Here is a 23,475-nt window from a genome sequence, read left to right on the forward strand (position 1 = left end):
CATTTACTCAATACTATTAAATAAATGGGCTTTGGGTTCTTTTTCTAGTGTACTCTCGTACGATATTTTTAAATTAACTTCTCTTTTGTTTCTGGGATCAATGAAGCTTATTCCTTAACAGTAGCACTACACGCAAAAATGAACACTAGTGTCTATAGTGCAGTAAATCATGTCATACACCATGTAAAGTAGAGCATTGCATTTACCAAACAATGAAAACAAGAAAATAATAAAATGGCAGATTTCAGTATTCAGGCAAACCAAAACAACACACACAGCAATTTACCCACTGTACACAGAATCTCCACATATACAGTGTAAACCACCAGTGATAAAACAATTATAGTCCCAAACTAAACCTAAAGCCGGCAGAGATAAACCCTACGTTGCAGGCCTGTATTGCTCCAGTATAAATCCAAAAGATCTCCCAACCGGAAGTTCTTCACTCAACAAGCAAAAAATAAATAAATAAACTCAGTACCTTGTGAAACGTGCAATTCCCACCAGATTAATCCAGGCAACAAGTTGTCTTCAGCTCCTTCAGAAACACTCCGCTCTGAATGCAGTAGCACAAAGATGAGGAAGGTCCGTGATCTCCACGTGCTCCACAAGCTACCTGTTTTAGCTTCCCACGTTGCCAGAGGTACTCTGAGTGACGCGGGCACTCAGAGTGACTATCCGGGGTGTGTCCGTCGTTATCCAGTTCGGTAACGATCCTCTGCAGCTTGTTACGTTCCACAACTTTAGCGAAACGGCAGTCTACAGTAGTCCTTATTAGCGAACGGCTGGGTTAGCCTCACTTTAACTTAATGCGTGCACGGCCGCAGTAAACAAAACACACAGTCCAGCAGCTTCACGCCGAAACTTTACGTGTCATGTCACTAACTTACCGACACTGTGACTTATCTTTCCGAAAAGTCAAAACACACTTACTACTAGTGCATAAAAACAAGCTAACTTCTCCAGATGCTCCGTGTAACTCACGCGCCACCGCCCTCTCTCCTCGCGCTCTCTTTTTCCTTCTGTGTTACCTTCACAGACCATATCCCCGTAGGAAATTACAGTTTTCACAAGCAAGTCACAATAAAAGAAAGATAACTTATTTTAAACAATGCAAATATGTTTTTAATCAGTTGACATGAACTTTTACCTTTTTAATATACAAGAAAATTTAAATAAATGAACTCTTTGATATTTATATTCTCAGACTTCACTTATCTTTTACTATTTATGCATCTTTTTAACCCGGGTTACACCCTCCCCCCACTAAATGTCTGGTGTCCTCAACAGACTACCAAGGAACTACAAGAACTTGGGAAGTAGGATGACTTTTTTTTTACATACTATGGCTCTTAGTCTTTGCCTATAGTGATGACAACCCCTCTATGTATAAAATTGATAGGCTGATCTTTAGCTTTTCCTGGCTCATCATAGGTTAAACGAACTACTGGTTTAATCTGTCTCTTAGGCCTTAGTTTAGGAGTGTCACCCAACAGATTACCGTGTGTATTTGGTTTCTGAGTTTTGGCAGACCGGGCTGTTCTGGGATCCAGATCAGGTTCTGGGGCAGAATCTTGATCATCTTCTTCATTTTGGTCAGACTCCCCCTGAATGTCCACCATTTGGTCAGGCTCAGTCTCACTGTCCCGATTAACGTCTTCATCCTCCAGTGGCAGTTCCTCCTTTTCACTGCACTGATCAGAATCAGTTTTATCACTGACGTCATCCTGGTCACTTGCACAATCCTCTTGTGGCACTGCTTGAGATCTAAGAGCCTGACTTAATGCTTCTCTCACTCTTTCTTGAGTGTAGTAGTATCTCTGAGGCTCATAGTATTCACTCTCTGAGGATGAATCAGAATCCTGTGACAGCTGAGGGTCAGGCGCAACTGTGGCCTGCTTTGGTTTCTTACCCTTTGGTTTTTGTCTGTCACAACAGTTATTGCCTTCTTCAGGGATTGGCAATTTCACATGTTGGCCAATAGGAAGGATATGGTCTCTGTGGATTGTTTTCAGACGACCACTCCCATTCTCTTTCTTTAGTTGGTAGACAGGAAGGTTGGGCCTTTTTCCAACAACTTGGCAAGGTATTGGACTCCATCTTGTTTGCAACTTGTGCTTCCCTTTGAGACCCCAGGTCTTCAGTAGGACTCTGTCTCCTATTTCTAGAGACTGGAAACAAACTCTCTGGTCATAGCCCTTTTTGTTCTTCTGATGGACTTTGTCTGCCGTCTCAGATGCTAGCTTGTAGGCTTGACGGAGATCTTCCTTAAGCTTTGACACATAGCGTGAGTGACTTTCCTCAGCTTTGTCAATTGTGGTCCCAAAGCACAAGTCCACTAGCAGTCTGGCTTCACGGCCAAACATTAGGAAGTATAGTGAAAAACCAGTTGCATCACATTTTGTACTGTTATAAGCATGGACCAAATAAGGGACATGCTGGCTCCACTGACGTTTCTTTTCTGTGCTTAGAGTACCCAACATTGAAAGCAGCGTCTGATTGAACTGCTCTGGCTGAGGGTCTCCTTGCGGATGATACGGAGTAGTGCGCGACTTCCGTATCCCCATGTTCTTCAACAAGTCTTTGATCAGACGACTCTCAAAGTCTCGCCCCTGGTCTGAATGGATACGAGCCGGAAGACCATAGTGGACGAAAAACTTATCCATTAAGGTTTTGGCCACTGTTTGAGACGTCTGATTCTTGGTCGGGAATGTCTGGGCGTAGCGTGTGAAGTGATCGGTGACCACTAAAACATTTCTCATGCCCTTGGAATCCGTCTCCATTGAGAGAAAGTCAATGCACACCAGATCCATAGGTCCACTGCTGTAGATCTGGTGAAGCGGTGCGGCTCTCTGGGCAGGAGTCTTGCGTGTTATACATTCACCACAACTTTTGATATGTTCCTCAGTGTCTTGCAACATTCTTGGCCAGTACAACCTTCGACGGAGCAAATCCAGAGTTCTCTCTATGCCGAGGTGTCCTGAGTCATTGTGTACTGATCTCAACACAACATCATGATACACCTTTGGCAAGACTAGCTGACGGACCTCCTCCCCTGAGTGACGTTTGGTGATGCGATAGAGCAGACCGTCACTCAGCAGGGTCAGCTTATCTTTCTCTCAGGGCGATCGTGGCTCAAGAGTTGGGAGTTCGCCTTGTAACCGGAAGGTTGCCGGTTTGAGCCCCCGCTCGGACAGTCTCGGTCGTTGTGTCCTTGGGCAAGACACTTCACCTACCACCTACTGGTGTTGGCCAGAAGGGCCGATGGCGCGATATGGCAGCCTCGCTTCTGTCAGTCTGCCCCAGGGCAGCTGTGGCTATAACTGTAGCTTGTCTCCACCAGTGTGTGAATGTGTGTGTGAATGGGTGGATGACTGGATGTGTAAAGTGCTTTGGGGTCCCTAGGCGGGACTAGTAAAAGCACTATACAAATACAGGCCATTTACCATTTATTTACCATTTACCATTACTCTCTTTTTAGGAGCGACAGCTCCGGACTGTTGCCTGTCCATAAATTCTGTTGGACAGCTTTGACCGCTGGACCAATGACTGGATCCTCTTTCTGTGCCTTAGTGACATCAGCTTTTGAGACGTGTTCCAGTGACTGTAGCTCCATTGTAAGAGGAAATGCATAGATGTCAGGGATGCATTCCGGGGAAGCCCCGGTTTGGTCGACACATCTGGTGGGACACCCTGGGCTTTCTGAAACTTGTACTCTTTTGCAGATGGATTTAACAGCTGCCTCTGGTATAGTCTCCCATTCAGCATCAGTGTCAAAGTTTCTGGAGAGGATGTCTGCATCTATGTTATGCTTTCCTGGTCTGTAATGGACATCAAAGTCATATGTGAACAAAGCAGCTAACCATCTGTGTCCCACGGCATTGAGCTTTGCCGTAGACAGAACATAAGTCAAGGGGTTATTATCTGTTTGCACTGTAAAGCGCGCCCCATACAGATAGTCATGAAAGCGATCCACCACTGCCCACTTTAATGACAGGAACTCCAGCTGATGTATGGGGTACCTCTTCTCAGCCTGACTTAACTTCCTGCTGGCAAATGCAACTGGCCTTAAGTCCCCTTCTTGTAGCTGGTATAGGACAGCCCCCAATCCTTTGAAGCTTGCGTCCACGTGGAGCCCATAGGGCTTGGTAGGATCAGCGAAGGCTAATACCGGTGCATGGGTTAGGCAGTGGATGATCTGCTGAAAGGCTTTGCTGCAGGAGTCATCCCACCGATCTCCAAAGGGTTCTGGCTCTTTCAAGTAGGACTTGTTGATGTCTGGACTCTTTTTCTTGCTCTTTTGTGTCGGAGCATAGCCTTTGGTCAGTTCAGTGAGAGGTCTCACAATGGCAGCATAGTTAGCAATGAATCACCTATAGTATCCGCAGAAACCTAAGAACGATCTCAGAGACTTTAGGTCGTGGGGCTGAGGCCAGGTGGTAACAGCCTCAATCTCCTGTGGATCAGGAGAGACACTTTGGGCAGACACAATATGCCCGAGGTACTTCACCTGTGGCTGACAAAACTGGCATTTGTCCAGGGAGATCTTTAGTCCTGCTTCTCCAAGACGAGCTAGGACTTTAATGAGCCGCTCTTCGTGTTCCTCCAGCGACTTTCCGAAGACAATCAGGTCGTCCAAGTAAACCAGGACTTGGAGGAGGTTCATGTCTCCGACTGTTTTTTCCATTAGACGCTGGAAAGTCGCAGGCGCTCCTGTTATTCCCTGCGGCATTCTCTCAAATTGGAAAAAGCCTAGGGGACAGATGAACGCCGTCTTCTCTTTATCTTCTTCTGCCATTGGAATCTGGTAGTATCCACTACACAGATCCAGCACTGTGACCCATTTGCTCCCAGACAAAGAATCCAGTGCTTCACCAATGCAGGGGGTCGTGTACTGGTCTGGCACGGTCCGACTGTTAAGGAGCTTGTAGTCTATGCACATCCGTATGGTGCCATTTTTCTTTCTAACTATTACAATCGGTGAGGCATAGGGGCTACGGGATTCTTTAATGATGCCGGCACAGAGTAACTCTTGCAGATGTTTTCTTACATCCTCTATGTCTGCAGGTGCCAGTCGACGTGATCTTTGCCGAAAAGGTCTTGTGTCAGCCAGGCGAATGGTGTGCTCCACCTCTTTTGCAAGACCAACGTCCCATTCATGGACTGAGAAGACGTGGGCGCTTTCCTCTAGTTTCTGTCTAAGCCGGCCCTTCCACTCTTCAGGCACAGGCGAGTCACCAAAGTCGATCTGGCTGCTTTCAAATGCTGTCGTCTCTGGTTCTTTGCTTGGCATGGAGATGACGCTTTCGGTGCGATAAAGGTGACCCATGACGATTCCAACCGGGATAATGGTTTCCCTGGCGGACTGGTTCTGCACCAGGATCCTGAAGCTGTTAACTTGTACCGCATTGGCGGGCACAACCATGGGTGTAGCAGGACATCACCCGGCAGAGGAGCTAAGGGAGAAGAGTCAAACATCAAGATCACTTTGCCAACTGTCTGTTGAAAATGAACTTTGCAGGTTATTTGCAAGTCTTTTCCAGGGGGTAAGGACAAGAGATTTGAACCTCGCCAAGTCACACAGCCAACCTGGTCATCTTGAGAGCCTAGGGTGATGGAGTCTGTGAATGTGGGTAGCGACTCCCTGTGAATTTGGATGCCCAGGCTTTTGGTTATGTCACGCCCCTCTTTTCTGCATTCCTGTACCAAATTGCAGACATGGCTGGTGTTAGTGCCAACAATGACAGGAATCTGCTCTTCTTTTGGGCTTGGACAGATCAGGGCAAGGACAGGTACTGTGTGTTTGGTGCCAGTCACTTCAGCCGGATACTCAACATCTACCACAACATAGCCAAGGTAGGGGTAACTGACATTGGACTCACTTAAACCCCAAATGTTGAGACCAGTGAGTGACCACTGGGGTGGAAGGCAGATGGGCTTTGTACCAGGAGTCGAATATTATGGTGACCTGTGATCCACTGTCAAATAAGGCATCACAGGGCTGTCCATTCACTTTAAGTGGCACAATACTTGGCGGCCCAATCAGTCCTTCTGGAATTCCAGCTGAGGTGGAAGAAGTCAAAAGACCCTGCTTGACATGGCAGTCAGTGTCAGTGGCATTACTTGTTGATGTACCTGCACTTTCCTTCAGTGTCTTGACAGTTTGGATCAGCTTTCGTATAACTTTGCTCTGATTTTCAGGATTTTGACACTTTGCAACAAAATGTCCATTTTCCCCACAACGGTAACAGAACTGCTCACCCAAAGGCATTCTGTTCTATAAGGGGTCCTTGTATTTGAGGTAGCCTCTACTGCTGCCACAGTAGCCAGTTTTAAAGAGGAGTCTGGAGCAGTATCTCTTTGGGCTACTTTCTGCTGCAGTCTTTTCACTTGTTTCTTCAAAGCAGCCAGTTCTTTGGTGTCACTGTGTTCACTTGACTGCTCTGAGGACGAACCTTTCTCTTTGACCTCAGGGGCCTTAGTCATGCAGGTGGCTAACTTGGCCTTAAGCTCTTTAACTTCAGCTTTGAGACTTTGTATTTCTGTATTGTCAGTCCCTGAAGGTTTTGTCTGTACATGCTGGACTGAGGTATTTAGTTCCCTCTTTGATGCCTCATACTCTTCCTCTGTGCGAATCTCACTTAAGAGTTGGAGGAAAGTTGGGGGTTTGGACTTTCTCTCTCTCAGGCGCAGATTAATTAGCATGAATTTGGAAACAACAGCCCCTTTCAGAAGTTGTTCTAGGCGAGCTTCGTCTTTGCTAGAAGCTGGAAATCCTCCTCTCTGAACAACTTTACTGAGGGCCCTCTCCAGATGCCTCAGAAAATCAGACAGTTTTTCACTTGGTTGTTGCTGCATTAAGCGGAAAGCAAAACAGAGATCATCCCCAGACTCAGCACTGCCAAATGCGCTTTCCAAAGCCTCCAGGTATTCAACAGGGCCTGCCTCAGGGTCTGACTCACAGACCGATTTGACAATCTCCAACGCTGGCCCCTTTAAACTTTCCCTCAGCCTGCGCCTTTTCTCCTTGTCTGTACAGTCACTTTCCTCTACCATGAGCCATGCCTGCTCAAGCCAATGGTCAAAGGAGTCTTCACTAGTGGGAACTGGCAAGTTAAAAAATATCACCAACCGCTTGCAAGACAGACTCAGTGGAGTTTAGGGAAGGATCAGAGCTGGGCTGCGGAGGAGCGAGGCTGAGAAATAAGCTTTGTATGTCTTCCATAGTCCTACCCTCAGTGTCTAAGAGACTCTTCAACTTCACAGCAAAATCATCAGGAGCGGCACATTCATTAAGAGTCACTATCGGCCATTTCTCACCACTGTGCTGGTCCAGCACTTCCTTGGGTGCATTATCTTTAGGTATACTTTGTTTGCACTAGCAGAGAACCATTAGGCAGCACAAAGGGGTGTGGAACAAGCGCCCTCTAACACGGACTCGCCCTAGACACTTAATAGTCTCCAAGGTTTCTTTTATCTGGGCTATTTCCACTTCTTCTGGAACCAGAACCAAGAGTGCTTTAGCTTCCTCCAAACCTTCACCCTGACACCACCTCTTCAGCTCTGCAGCAAGCCCGGTGTGGTCTGCCATACTCTTTGTAGCCAAAAATACTAAGAAATGTAAAGTAGCTACAGTAGGTTAACTTTTAACTTTTTTTTCCCAGCAGTGCCTCCATTTTATGTAGCCCTCATTTACTCAATACCATTAAATAAATGGGCTTTGGGTTCTTTTTCTAGTGTACTCTCGTACACTAGAAACCAGCACGTCCGATCTGATGTCACGTTGATGGAATTCTTGCATTTAATCACCAGCTAACATTTCATCTTATTCAACCATGATTATAGTCGTCCCACTAGGTGGCGCTCTAAACATTACTGACAAATGGCATAACAAACATTTCCGAGCTCGAGTCTCATCACACCTGCGACGTTTGGGAGAGATTGGACATTGTGTTTTTGAGTGACAGCAGATTACTGCTTTTTGGCGAGTGATTGAAACTCCACATGCCGCCATGACCACCCCGTTTCCCTGAACATAAAAAGCTTTGCAATTTAACATCACAAAGGTCTTTAGATGCCACGCACTGGAGATCGGGTCAATCTGATGAAATCCCTTGGAGGAGTTCGTCAAAGTATGGTGCCTGAAAAGAGGGGAAAATGTCGCCAAATTTACACATTAATTTTAAAATGGCTGAAAATGCTGGAATTGGCTGGGCCAGTCTGGGATATGGTTTTTCAGTTTTGTTGTCTGGGTGGAAAATTGGGAGAAATTGGGGGGAGAATGGTCGCCCCGGGAGATTTTCGGGAGGGGCACTGAAATTCGGGATACCCCGGAAAAATCGGGAGTGTTGGCATGTATGGCCTAGCATAGCCTGTAACGTTATTGTGACACATTATATGAGTGAACTTGACTTTAAGTGACTTACAGGTTTCTTTGAAAAACAATTTCTTATATCCAGGTTCTTCCCTTTTGTTGCATTCCTCCTCTTCTCCTCGCAGCGCAGGTTTGCCGCTGATAAAACTAAACAGAGCTCCCTGAAAGGCTCAGCCAATCACATTGGCCATATTTGTCACATGAGGTAGGACTCCAGTAGAGAACGTAATTTAACTCTTTCTGATCCGCTCGCTGAATGAGACGCTGACAGATCGTTTTTTCTTACTATCGGGTTGTTTTTCTTTACTCGAAGAGATCAAATTATTGGTGGGGACACGTCCCTTCCGTCCATGCCAAATCTACGCCCTTGTGCTGTAACATCACTAAAAGATGAAAGAAGTCAGAATCAATATGAAAATAATAAACTGGTTAATTTAATGGAAAATTTCTATAAACAATTATATATAACTGAAAATACAGCCACATTAAGTGATACCCAAAATGTTTTACATAAACTCAATTTACCAACTTTGTCTGAAGGCGATCGAGTTTGTCTTGGTGAACAAATAACACAAGAAGAAGGTGCTGACGGCAATTAAATCTCTTCAAGGAGGGAAAGCCCCTGGCCCAGATGGTTTTGGTCCAGACTTCTATAAAGTTTTCCAGGATCAAGTAGCTATACCCCTCTGAAATATGTGTGTGTGTGCGTGTGTGTGTGTGTGTTTATTGCCTGAAAGCTATATTATATTACAGCGTATATTTCTGTGGCACACAGGTTCTCTCTGGTGCTTCTCTTCTGTTTTGTTAAATACAAATCAGCTAAACATTAATTCATCTCCACAGGAAGACACTTTCTCATAATTTAACAAACACAAGGTCAGCTCCTGTCAATCACTCTGTGAAACTTTACTACACCCACATGACATTATAGAGGACAGCACATGTTCATAAACGCCTCTGATCTTTGACATCTGTGTTCCATACAAGATCGGATTCATGAGCGGCTGCATCATGAGAAAATACAGAGACAGGAAGATTCTCAGAGCGGCAGGTAAACCCGTCGTATCGAACCTACTCTGAAATAATTCAAAGCAACAACCAAAAGAGAAATTCAAGAGAGACACCAGCTGAGGCGTGCAGGTGGTGAGGCTTTTTTGTCTCATCTGTTTGGATCCATAAAAACACACTTTGAGGATTTTCATGTAAGAAAACAAGATGATAAGTGTGGGGACTATGACAGTCATAATAACGTCAAAAATCCCATAAACATTATTCACCTTTGTGCTAGAACAAGCCAGCCTAACCACAGGGTAATTAAGACAATACAAACTGTTTAAGAAGTTTCCACACAGCCTGAGACGCAGGTTTAAGGATAAAGCAATAAGAAATTTTGCTAAAGAGTACGCCCACATCACCATAATCAGAACAGCTGTATTGTTAGATGTCATTTGGGTGTTATATTGTAGAGGACAACAAATAGCGAGGTATCTGTCATAAGACATGGCGGCTAAGTTTGAAACTTCAATACTTCCATAAGTGTGAACGCAGAAGATCTGCAGGAAGCACAGAGGAGCAGAAACAGTGTGAACTTCAGAGAGGATCTGAACCAGGAGGGACGGAAACAGCCCTGTGCTACCATACAGCCCATTCACAAACAGGCTGCACAGAAACATGTACATAGGTTCATGTAAGCTTCTGTTCACACAGATAACCACAATCAGAGACGTGTTGGCAGCAATGATCAGGATGTATAATATTACAGTTAATGAGAAATAGAAGAATTTTAAACTTCCAACATTCATAAAAGCTCCAAGAATGAAATAAGACAGAGGAGGCGTAGTTACATTTAACATAGCTCACAAAGTACAAATGTCCCAAATATGTCATGTGCACAGTTGTTGTGTCTGATCTAACAAACACTGCAGCTCACCTGTTTACCTGTGACAACACGGTCACCTGTGCAGCCTTTTTATACCTTCTCAGCACAAATCCGCCTCCGTCGTTCCATGTGACGGACTAACGAGTTTAGTGATTGACGGGAAGGTTTGGATTTGTTTTGCATCTGTTGTGGTTCAGTGCAACAGCCTCTGTCTCCTGAGCACTTACCGTCTGGAATTATTTCAGTTTTCAGAGTGAGCTATGTCGTTGCTTTAATAGCACAGGGTGAGCAGGTGAGCAGAAGCCCCGAGTGCCTGGGTTTGACTCTACCTGAGGCCCTTTGTGTATCTGTTCAGCTTCAGAGGACAACCTCACAGACGCAGCAGTCCTCATGTGAAGCCTGGTTAGTTGTTGCCTCGCTGCATCACAGCTGGCAGCTTGGAGTTGACGTGACGTCAACAAAGAGCTGTCAGTAAGCAGTCATGTGTCTCACGCTAAACCTGCTCAGACCTACAGATTCTGGCCTTGGCTCAAACTGCACCACTAATTTTGCAAACATGCACCTGTGGCAACACGTCACTGACGTGCTGATGAAGATGGGCCCACTAAAACAACAGGCCAGGCTCAGCATGAGTCGAAATTTCTGCACTTTTCAGTTACCAACATGAACCTTTTCTTCTTTTAAATAAGCTATCACAGGCAAATTCAGCCTGTTTCACACCGACCACTTCCTGCGCAATTTGAGCAGAACATCACAGTTCAGAGGTTCAGAAGAAGAAAACCACTTTTATTCTGCTGTGGGTGTCCTACTGTGGACAAAGGATGACTCATCCTGATCTAGTCTGATAGATCTAAATCTGAGTGTTTCAAGCAGGTGAATAATGAGTGGTAGGTTAGCTGAGCCCAAACCCTAACCTCAGATGGGTCACCTATGACCTGGTAAATAGATTTCATCCTGATACCCAGTGACAGTCAGTGTGTCGCTGCCTGTAGAGGTCTGTGCAGCCCTCTGTGGATATGCCTCCCCAGACCATCAGTGACCCCCCACAAACGATGTTACAACGTTCTCTACAACTTCTCCAGACCCCTTCACATCTGTCACATGTGCTCAGAGTGAACCTGCTCTTGTCTGTGAAAAGTTTTGGCCACCATTGGTGGACCTGCCAATTATGGTATTCTATGGCAAATGCCTGTCGGGCTCCACGGTGCCGGGCAGTGAGCACAGGGTCCACTAGAGGACGTCGGGGCCTCAGACCCCCTCGTTAGTCTGTTTCTGATTGTTTGGTCAGAGACATTCACACCAGTGTCCTGCTGGAGGTCATTCTGTAGCTCTGAGGACGCTCCTCCTGTTCCTCCTTACAAAGAGGAGCATTTACCGGTCCTGCTGATGGGTTAAGGGCCTTCTATGGCCCTGTCCACTGATAACTGCCCATCTCTCTGCATGGTCCTGAGACCGTGCTGGGAGACACATCAAACCTTCTAGCAATGGTACGTAGATGTCATCCCTGTCATCCACAGGTAGTTGGGCTACCTAGCTCTGCAGGGTCCAGGTATGGCCTGAAACTGACTAACATCTCCTAATACTTACCTGAATAGTTCAACAGACTCAATGCTGTAGTCTGATTAAAGTGTTCTTTTACTTTTTTAGCAGTGTGTTTGTTACCACAGTTTGGCCTGACTTTGATCAAAGTGGGTCGTTTGATTTTATTATTGCGGTAGGGTCTCTACCTTACAATATGAAGCACTTGTGAAAAGGTCGGTCATCCCAAGCCTGCTGACAGTCATGCTCACAGTCTTCATGGTGGCGCTTCTGAAAACATGTCAGGTGGTTACCTGACTGATGAATGCCCCAGTCTGGTGCACGTGAACGCTCCCTGTTTTTAACCAAGAATAAACTCAGAAACTTTCGTTCAGATTGTTCTGCTCAGCTACAATTAAACTGAAACTAATCATTAAAAATAGTTTTATATTTATGAGTCACCAGTACAGCACACCTATCTACCTGAGGTGTCTGACTGTCCATCCTTCCATCCATCTTCATCCGCTTTATCCGAGACCGGGTCGCGGGGGCAGCAGCCTAAGCAAAGAGGCCCAGACCTCCCTCTCCTCAGCCACCTCCTCCAGCTTATCCGGGGGAACACCAAGGCGTTCCCAGGCCAGCCGAGAGATATAATCTCTCCAGCGTGTCCTGGGTCTGCCCCGGGGCCTCCTCCCGGTGGGACATGCCTGGAACACCTCATCCAGGAGGCGCCCAGGGGGCATCCTTGTCAGATGCCCGAACCACCTCAGCTGGCTCCTTTCGATGTGGAGCAGCAGCGGCTCTACTCTGAGCCCCTCCCGGATGGCCGAACTTCTCACCCTATCTCTAAGGGAGAGGCCAGCCACCCTTCGGAGGAAGCTCATTTCTGCCGCTTGTATCCGCAATCTCGTTCTTTCGGTCACTACCCACAGCTCGTGGCCATAGGTGCACGAGCTGTGCACGAGCAGACGGATTGGGGCTGCAGCTGCAGCCCCAATCCGTCTGTCGATCTCCGGCTCCCTTCTCCCATCACTCGCGAACAAGACCCCGAGATACTTGAACTCCTCCACTTGGGGCACGAACTCATCCCAGACCCGGAGTGGGCACTCCACCCTATTCCAGCTGAGAACCATGGCCTCAGATTTGGAGGTGCTGATCCTCATTCCTGCTGCTTCACACTCGGCTGCGAACCGTTCCAGTGCGAGCTGGAGGCCCTCACCCGATGAAGCCAACAGAACCACGTCATCCGCAAAAATCAGAGATGAGATTCTGAGGCCACCAAAGTGAAAGCCCTCCGCCACTTGGCTGCGCCTAGAAATCCTGTCCATAAAAATTATGAACAAAATCGGTGAAAAAGGGCAGCCGTGGTGGAGCCCAGCACCCACCGGGAACGAGTCCGACTTACTGCCGGCAATGCGAACCAAGCTCTTGCAACGGTTGTATAGGGATCGAATGGCCCGTAGCAATGGGCCAGACACCCCATACTCCCGCCACACCTCCCACAGGACACCCCGAGGGACATGGTCGAATGCCTTCTCCAAGTCCACAAAACACATGTAGACTGGTTGGGCAAACTCCCATCCACCCTTAAGTATCCTTGAGAGGATAAAGAGCTGGTCCAGTGTTCCGTGACCAGGACGAAAACCGCATTGTTCCTCCTGTATCCGAGGTTCGACTAGCGGACTGAACTCTCCTTTCCAGCACCCTGGCATAGACTTTCCCAGGGAGGCATGAGGAGTGTGATCCCCCTGTAGTTGGAACACACCCTCCGGTCCCCCTTCTTAAAGATGGGGACCACCACCCCGGTTTGTCCAGTCCATGGGTACTGCCCCTGATCTCCACGCAACATTGAAGAGGCGTGTCAACCAGGACAGCCCTACAACAGTCCAGAGCCTTCAGGAACTCGGGGCGGACCTCATCAACACCAGGGGCTCTGCCACCAAGGAGTTGTTTAACTGCCTCAGTGACCTCGCCCCCGGAAATTGGCGGGTCATTCCCCTCATCCCCAGACTCTGCTTCCTCCTCTGAAGATGTGTCAGTGCGATTAAGGAGGTCCTTGAAGTATTCCTTCCACCGCCCAACAATTTTCTCAGTCGACGTCAGCAGCGCTCCGCCAGCACTATACACAGTGCAGGTAGAGCACTGCTTTCCCCTCCTGAGACGCGTGACGGTTTGCCAGAATCTATTCGAGGCAATCCGAAAGTCTTTTTCCATGCCTTCCTCCTCCCACACCCGAGTTTTTGCTTCAGCCACTGCCCAAGCCGCATTCCGCTTGGCCTGTCGATACCTGTCGGCTGCCTCCGGAGTCTCACAGGCTAACCAAGCCCGATAGGACTCCTTCTTCAGCCTGGTGGCTCCCTTCACCTCTGGTGTCCACCATTTGGTTCGGGGATTACCACCACAGCAGGCACCAACCACCTTGCGGCCGCAGCTCAATGCAGCAGCTTCGGCAATGGAGACGCTGAACATGGTCCATTCGGACTCAATGTTCCCAGTCTCCCTCGGAATGCTGTTGAAGCTCTGCCGGAGGTGTGCTTTGAAGATCTCGCGGACTGGGGCCTCTGCTAGACGTTCCCAGCACACCCTCACTACGCGGTTAGGTGCACCGGGTCTGTCCAGCATCCTCCCCCGCCACCTGATCCAACTCACCACCAGGTGGTGATCAGTTGACAGCTCAGCCCCTCTCTTTACCCGAGTGTCCAGAACATATGGCCGCAGGTCTGGTGATACGATTACAAAATCGATCATCGACCTACGGCCTAGAGCGTCCTGGTGCCACGTGCACTTATGGACACTCTTATGTTCGAACAAGGTGTTCGTTATGGCCAAACTGTGATTAGCACAGAAGTCTAATAACAAAGCACCGCTCGGGTTCAGATCAGGGAGGCCATTCCTCCCAATAACGCCCCTCCAGGTCTCACTGTCATTACCCACATGAGCATTGAAGTCTCGGCGCAGAAGCGCAGATGACAGTCAGGACCCGTTCCCCGACCCTAAGGTGCAGGGAACAAACCCTCTCATCCACCGGGAAAAACCCCAACGTACCGGCAGCAAGCCGAGGGGATATTAGAATACCCACCCCAGCCCGCCGCCTCTCAGCAGGGGCAACTCCAGACTGAGACAGAGTCCAGCCCCTCTCCAGGAGACTGGTTCCAGAGCCCAAGCCATACGTTAGAGGCGAGCCCGACTATATCTAGCCGGTACCTCTCAACCTCACGCACTAACTCAGGCTCCTTCCCCAACAGATGGGTGACATTCCATGTCCCTATTGCCAGTCTTGGCAGCCGGGGGTCAGTCCGCCAGGGCCTCCGCTCCTGGCCGCCACCCGGCACACAATGCACCCGACCCCTATGGCGCCTCCTGTGGGTGGTGGGCCTACGGGAAGATGGGCCCATGTCTCCTCTTCGGGCTGTGCCCGGCCGGGCCCCATGGACTAAGGCCTGGCCACCAGACGCTCGCCCTCGGGCACCCTCCCCGGGCCTGGCTCCAGGGCGGGGCCCCGGTAACCCTATCCCGGGCAGGGTAAACTGTTCCCTCGATGTTCTTTTCATAAGGGTCTTCTGAATCGCTCTTTGTCTGGTCCCTCACCCAGGACCAATTTGCCATGGGAGACCCTACCAGGGGGCAAAAGCCCCCAGACAACATAGCCCCTGGGATCCCTGGGACACACAAACCCCTCCACCACGATAACGTAGCGATTCACGGAGAGGGTGTCTGACTGTGTCACATATTGTATCTTTTGTATTTCCTAATGTACAGAGACCACCTGCTACATGTCAGCTCACGATAGAAAGTGATATGAGTATAGATTACATTTTTTAAAAATGGAACAAAAGTAGAAAGCAGTTTTTATAGTTTTATATATTTATATGTTGTAGAATGCAGTGGATGGTAACGGTACAGAGAGGAAGAGGGTAAGGACCAAACTATTCTTGTGTAACGTTTTTCCTGGACTGTTCATGCACTCCACTTTGATTTTACAAAAGTTCTTCAGATTGAACCTCAGAGTTAAAGTTCATATTAGTTTATTGACCAAAGCAACTAAAATCCATCCTGGGGGGGTCATTACAGAGCGGTCTGAGGGGATGTCGTTATCATCCCGAGTCCTCAGCGGACCACTGAGGCCAGAGCTCAGGACCGCTCACTCTGATTGGTCGGCTCGGGACCTCTCTGGTCTCTTTGGTCTCTCAGGTTTCCAGCTCTGATTTGCTCCAGAGGGAATTAGAAGAAACTTTAGCTAATGTGAAAATGCCTCAGGGACAAACATGATGACACACTGAAATGACCTTTGACCTCAGGGACTTCATTAACGAGCCACAGTGATAGGGAAACAGTTTAGTCTCTGAAGGATTTTCCAGTGAAACCAACAGTACAGTTTGAATTAGAACTTTTTAACACCATCAGTAATAAATGTATTAAACTAAGACTTCACATTCGTCTAACGCCTGCTGAAGTCACGCACCCTCACATCTAAAGACAATTATACAGGTTCAGAGTTTTCCAGTTAGTCTCGGTGCCGGAGGGAAGTCGGACTGAAGTTAAACTGGCTTTTCCGGATCAGTCCCTCTGATAGAAAATGGATTCGGATTTTCACTCCTCCAGGAACCCAAATACTTTAATACACAACTGTAGGATTTAAGCCACACACACGATGGTTCTCACCTGATTAAATGAAGTTAAAAGTTCAACCAAAGATAGTTTAAAGGCCTCCTGCATCTTTGACTAACCCTGAGTTTTCAGTTCCATTAAAGCTGATCAGAGCATGAATGGACCACGTTTCATCGTGTCAACAATCTGAGTTTGAAGACCACTTTCAGGCTGTCTGGGGGTTCGAAAACTCACCTTTTAAACCACTGTAGTCCACTTTAAAACGTTCACATTGACGGTGTCATTGGATGAATTTGTGACATTTATGTTTTCAAAACTAGCTCAATATTTCTGCATTTTTACATGTGAATAAAAAGATCTGACCAATCAGAACGCTGCATTTGGTACAAATCTGTTTAAAGGTCAAAACATGCACATGTACTGAATATTTAGTGAGATGGAAACATTGAAACACTCCTGTTTCCCTGAGACTCACAGCTGGCTACTGCTCCGGGTCAGTTGACTGTCTGAAATCATCCTTCTGCCTCCTCAGATGTGGTCCCAACTCTGCACACAGAACTCAAACCCACTGACATCCTGAAACATGGACAAAAGCTTCGGCTCTGCCATCAAACCAGGAAACCCTCCCTGTTGCTGCCTGCTCCTGAGAATCAGATGAACCAGAATCTCAGTTTCTGCCTGTTCAGAAACGTCAGGAATGATGAACACAACAATGGACATAAGGAGCTTCTTTCACAGAAAAAACTCAGATGTTATTTTATATATTATGCTTTATATGTTGTTCAGTATATTTCTATGCAGTCTTTTAAAAAAATATTTCTTCACATCATTATGCGGCCGCAAGTAGAGGTGACATGGGCCGCGAAATTGACACACAGACATTAGAGCCTCTTAATGCGTGTTTTTTTCCAGCGTGGAATTACCAAAAACAGAGAGGGAACAGCCGAACATATGAAACAGGAAAAGACCGCCATGTAATCCATTTATTTCAACAAAGTAACTGTATTCTGAAGACCACCTTTTTAAATGGTAACTGTAACGGAATACAGTTACTCATATTTTGTATTTTAAATACATAACGCTGGTACTTGTATTCCGTTACTCCCCAACACTGGTAACAGTGCAGTGTGAAGAACATCCCTTAATTCAATTCAGTTTTATTTATACAGCGCCAAATCGCAACAACAGTCGCCTCAGGGCGCTTTATAATGTAAGGTAAAAAAACATATAATAATAATTTGCATTTAACTCAAGCGAAGGGAAGTCTGATAACAGCAAACTTTACCCTCCAACACTTGAAAGTCGTGCTGAGAAGGTTTTCTAGAAAAAAGGACTTTAAAAATAAAGACAAACAGGGTTTGCTTCATTTTGTGTGGGACCTGATGTGATGTGACATGATGTAAGAATTTCCTTCAGGATAAATAAAATCCTATGAAATTAAATGATTTTTTATAACTCCTGTAATGAAGTTGACCTCTCCCTGCCACGTTTCCAGGGGAATCTGAGATGGTCTGAAGTCACGTAGAGTAACGAAACTTTAACTTGCTGATCCCTATTATGCTATATAGTGTGTGTGTGTGTGTGTGTGTGTTTATTGCCTGAAAGCTATATTATATTACAGTGTATGTTTCTGTGGCACACAGGTTCTCTCTGGTGCTTCTCTTCTGTTTTGTTAAATACAAATCAGCTAAACATTAATTCATCTCCACAGGAAGACACTTTCTCATAATTTAACAAACACAAGGTCAGCTGCTGTCAATCACTCTGTGAAACTTTACTACACCTACATGACATTATAGAGGACAGCACATGTTCATAAACGCCTCTGATCTTTGACATCTGTGTTCCATACAAGATCGGATTCATGAGTGGCTGCATCATGAGAAAATACAGAGACAGGAAGATTCTCACAGCGGCAGGTAAACCCGTCGTATCGAACCTACTCTGAAATAATTCAAAGCAAGAACCAAAAAAAAAATTCAAGAGAGACACCAGCTGAGGCGTGCAGGTGGTGAGGCTTTTTTGTCTCATCTGTTTGGATCCATAAAAACACACTTTGAGGATTTTCATGTAAGAAAACAAGATGATAAGTGTGGGAACTATGACAGTCATAATAATGTCAAAAATCCCATAAACATTATTCACCTTTGTGCTAGAACAAGCCAGCCTAACCACAGGGTAATTCTGACAATACAAACTGTTTAAGAAGTTTCCACACAGCCTGAGACGCAGGTTTAAGGAAAAACCAATAAGAAATTTTGCTAAAGAGTACGCCCACATCACCATAATCAGAACAGCTGTATTGTTAGATGTCATTTGGGTGTTATATTGTAGAGGACAACAAATAGCGAGGTATCTGTCATATGACATGACGGCTAAGTTTGAAACTTCAATACTTCCATAAGTGTGAACGCAGAAGATCTGCAGGAAGCACAGAGGAGCAGAAACAGTGTGAACATCAGAGAGGATCTGAACCAGGAGGGACGGAAACAGCCCTGTGCTACCATACAGCCCATTCACAAACAGGCTGCACAGAAACATGTACATAGGTTCATGTAAGCTTCTGTTCACACAGATAACCACAATCAGAGACGTGTTGGCAGCAATGATCAGGATGTATAATATTACAGTTAATGAGAAATAGAAGAATTTTAAACTTCCAACATTCATAAAAGCTCCAAGAATGAAATAAGACAGAGGAGGCGTAGTTACATTTAACATAGCTCACAAAGTACAAATGTCCCAAATATGTCATGTGCACAGTTGTTGTGTCTGATCTAACAAACACTGCAGCTCACCTGTTCACCTGTGACAACACAGTCACCTCTGCAGCCTTTTTATACCTTCTCAGCACAAATCCGCCTCCGTCGTTCCATGTGACGGACTAACGAGTTTAGTGATTGACGGGAAGGTTTGGATTTGTTTTGTTTTGCATCTGTTGTGGTTCAGTGCAACAGCCTCTGTCTCCTGAGCACTCACCGTCTGGAATTGTTTCAGTTTTCAGAGTGAGCTATGTCGTTGCTTTAATAGCACAGGGTGAGCAGGTGAGCAGAAGCCCCGAGTGCCTGGGTTTGACTCTACCTGAGGCCCTTTGTGTATCTGTTCAGCTTCAGAGGACAACCTCACAGACGCAGCAGTCCTCATGTGAAGCCTGGTTAGTTGTTGCCTCGCTGCATCACAGCTGGCAGCTTGGAGTTGATGTGACGTCAACAAAGAGCTGTCAGTAAGCAGTCATGTGTCTCACGCTAAACCTGCTCAGACCTACAGATTCTGGCCTTGGCTCAAACTGCACCACTAATTTTGCAAACATGCACCTGTGGCAACACGTCACTGACGTGCTGATGAAGATGGGCCCACTAAAACAACAGGCCAGGCTCAGCATGAGTCAAAATTTCTGCACTTTTCAGTTACCAACATGAACCTTTTCTTGTTTTAAATAAGCTATCACAGGCAAATTCAGCCTGTTTCACACCGACCACTTCCTGCGCAATTTGAGCAGAACATCACAGTTCAGAGGTTCAGAAGAAGAAAACCACTTTTATTCTGCTGTGGGTGTCCTACTGTGGACAAAGGACGACTCATCCTGATCTAGTCTGATAGATCTAAATCTGAGTGTTTCAAGCAGGTGAATAATGAGTGGTAGGTTAGCTGAGCCCAAACCCTAACCTCAGATGGGTCACCTATGACCTGGTAAATAGATTTCATCCTGATACCCAGTGACAGTCAGTGTGTCGCTGCCTGTAGAGGTCTATGCAGCCCTCCCCAAACCATCAGTGACCCCCCACAAACTATGTTACAACGTTCTCCACAACTTCTCCAGACCCCTTCACATCTGTCACATGTGCTCAGAGTGAACCTGCTCTTGTCTGTGAAAAGTTTTGGCCACCATTGGTGGACCTGCCAATTATGGTATTCTATGGCAAATGCCTGTCGGGCTTCACGGTGCCGGGCAGTGAGCACAGGGTCCACTAGAGGACGTCGGGGCCTCAGACCCCCTCGTTAGTCTGTTTCTGATTGTTTGGTCAGAGACATTCACACCAGTGTCCTGCTGGAGGTCATTCTGTAGCTCTGAGGACGCTCCTCCTGTTCCTCCTTACAAAGAGGAGCATTTACCGGTCCTGCTGATGGGTTAAGGGCCTTCTATGGCCCTGTCCACTGATAACTGCCCATCTCTCTGCATGGTCCTGAGACCGTGCTGGGAGACACATCAAACCTTCTAGCAATGGTACGTAGATGTCATCCCTGTCATCCACAGGTAGTTGGGCTACCTAGCTCTGCAGGGTCCAGGTATGGCCTGAAACTGACTAACATCTCCTAATACTTACCTGAATAGTTCAACAGTCTCAATGCTGTAGTCTGATTAAAGTGTTCTTTTACTTTTTTAGCAGTGTGTTTGGTACCACAGTTTGGCCTGACTTTGATCAAAGTGGGTCGTTTGATTTTATTATTGCGGTAGGGTCTCTACCTTACAATATGAAGCACTTGTGAAAAGGTCGGTCATCCCAAGCCTGCTGACAGTCATGCTCACAGTCTTCATGGTGGCGCTTCTGAAAACATGTCAGGTGGTTACCTGACTGATGAATGCCCCAGTCTGGTGCACGTGAACGCTCCCTGTTTTTAACCAAGAATAAACTCAGAAACCTTTGTTCAGATTGTTCTGCTCAGCTACAATTAAACTGAAACTAATCATTAAAAATAGTTTTAGATTTATGAGTCACCAGTACAGCACACTTATCTACCTGAGGTGTCTGACTGTCCATCCTTCTATCCATCTTCATCCGCTTTATCCGAGACCGGGTCGTGGGGGCAGCAGCCTAAGCAAAGAGGCCCAGACCTCCCTCTCCTCAGCCACCTCCTCCAGCTTATCCGCGGGAACACCAAGGCGTTCCCAGGCCAGCCGAGAGATATAATCTCTCCAGCATGTCCTGGGTCTGCCCCGGGGCCTCCTCCCGGTGGGACATGCCTGGAACACCTCATCCAGGAGGCGCCCAGGGGGCATCCTTGTCAGATGCCCGAACCACCTCAGCTGGCTCCTTTCGATGTGGAGCAGCAGCGGCTCTACTCTGAGCCCCTCCCGGATGGCCGAACTTCTCACCCTATCTCTAAGGGAGAGGCCAGCCAGCCTTCGGAGGAAGCTCATTTCTGTCGCTTGTATCCGCAATCTCGTTCTTTCGGTCACTACCCACAGCTCGTGGCCATAGGTGCACGAGCTGTGCACGAGCAGACGGATTGGGGCTGCAGCTGCAGCCCCAATCTGTCTGTCGATCTCCGGCTCCCTTCTCCCATCACTCGCGAACAAGACCCTGAGATACTTGAACTCCTCCACTTGGGGCAGGAACTCATCCCCGACCCGGAGTGGGCACTCCACCCTTTTCCGGCTGAGAACCATGGCCTCAGATTTGGAGGTGCTGATCCTCATTCCCGCTGCTTCACACTCGGCTGCGAACCGTTCCAGTGCGAGCTGGAGGCCCTCACCCGGTGAAGCCAACAGAACCACATCATCCGCAAAAATCAGAGATGAGATTCTGAGGCCACCAAAGTGAAAGCCCTCCGCCACTTGGCTGCGCCTAGAAATCCTGTCCATAAAAATTATGAACAAAATCGGTGACAAAGGGCAGCCGTGGTGGAGCCCAGCACCCACCGGGAACGAGTCCGACTTACTGCCGGCAATGCGAACCAAGCTCTTGCAACGGTTGTATAGGGATCGAATGGCCCGTAGCAATGGGCCAGACACCCCATACTCCCGCCACACCTCCCACAGGACACCCCGAGGGACATGGTCGAATGCCTTCTCCAAGTCCACAAAACACATGTAGACTGGTTGGGCAAACTCCCATCCACCCTCAAGTATCCTCGAGAGGATAAAGAGCTGGTCCAGTGTTCCGCGACCAGGACGAAAACCGCATTGTTCCTCCTGTATCCGAGGTTCGACTAGCGGATGAACTCTCCTTTCCAGCACCCTGGCATAGACTTTCCCAGGGAGGCTGAGGAGTGTGATCCCCCTGTAGTTGGAACACACCCTCCGGTCCCCCTTCTTAAAGATGGGGACCACCACCCCGGTTAGCCAGTCCATGGGTACTGCCCCTGATCTCCACGCAACATTGAAGAGGCGTGTCAACCAGGACAGCCCTACAACGTCCAGAGCCTTCGGGTACTCTGGGCGGACCTCATCAACACCAGGGGCTCTGCCACCAAGGAGTTGTTTAACTGCCTCAGTGACCTCGCCCCCGGAAATTGGCGGGTCATTCCCCTCATCCCCAGACTCTGCTTCCTCCTCTGAAGATGTGTCAGTGGGATTAAGGAGGTCCTCAAAGTATTCCTTCCACCGCCTGACAATTTTCTCAGTCGACGTCAGCAGCGCTCCGCCAGCACTATACACAGTGCAGGTAGAGCACTGCTTTCCCCTCCTGAGACGCCTGATGGTTTGCCAGAATCTCTTCGAGGCAGTCCGAAAGTCTTTTTCCATGCCTTCCTCCTCCCACACCCGAGTTTTTGCTTCAGCCACTGCCCGAGCCGCATTCCGCTTGGCCTGTCGATACCTGTCGGCTGCCTCCGGAGTCTCACAGGCTAACCAAGCCCGATAGGACTCCTTCTTCAGCCTGGTGGCTCCCTTCACTTCTGGTGTCCACCATTTGGTTCGGGGATTACCACCACGGCAGGCACCAACCACCTTGCGGCCGCAGCTCAATGCAGCAGCTTCGGCAATGGAGACGCTGAACATGGTCCATTCGGACTCAATGTCCCCAGTCTCCCTCGGAATGCTGTTGAAGCTCTGCCGGAGGTGTGCTTTGAAGATCTCGCGGACTGGGGCCTCTGCTAGACGTTCCCAGCACACCCTCACAACGCAGTTAGGTGCACCGGGTCTGTCCAGCGTCCTCCCCCGCCACCTGATCCAACTCACCACCAGGTGGTGATCAGTTGACAGCTCAGCCCCTCTCTTTACCCGAGTGTCCAGAACATATGGCCGCAGGTCTGGTGATACGACTTAAAAATCGATCATCGACCTACGGCCTATAGCGTCCTGGTGCCACGTGCACTTATGGACACTCTTATGTTCGAACAAGGTGTTCGTTATGGCCAAACTGTGATTAGCACA

The 23,475-nt window shown here is 47.7% G+C and overlaps 2 protein-coding genes across 2 annotated transcripts; both read right to left on the reverse strand.

Moving 5' to 3' along the window:
- Positions 1–8,690: 8,690 nt before the first annotated feature.
- LOC146502942 (olfactory receptor 10A3-like) lies at positions 8,691–10,270 on the reverse strand. The gene has a single exon (XM_085130660.1). The coding sequence runs from the start codon at positions 10,225–10,227 to the stop codon at positions 9,262–9,264; it is 966 nt and encodes a 321-aa protein (XP_084986786.1). The 5' UTR covers positions 10,228–10,270; the 3' UTR covers positions 8,691–9,261.
- Positions 10,271–18,016: 7,746 nt separating this feature from the next.
- On the reverse strand, positions 18,017–20,119 carry LOC146502943 (olfactory receptor 10A3-like). The gene has a single exon (XM_085184536.1). It carries the CDS (start codon positions 19,098–19,100, stop codon positions 18,135–18,137), a length of 966 nt encoding a protein of 321 aa, XP_085040662.1. The 5' UTR covers positions 19,101–20,119; the 3' UTR covers positions 18,017–18,134.
- Between the last annotated feature and the right edge of the window lie 3,356 nt (positions 20,120–23,475).

This window comes from Neolamprologus multifasciatus, chromosome 14 (genome assembly GCF_963576455.1).
Source record: "Neolamprologus multifasciatus chromosome 14, fNeoMul1.2, whole genome shotgun sequence".
Taxonomy (NCBI): domain Eukaryota; kingdom Metazoa; phylum Chordata; class Actinopteri; order Cichliformes; family Cichlidae; genus Neolamprologus; species Neolamprologus multifasciatus.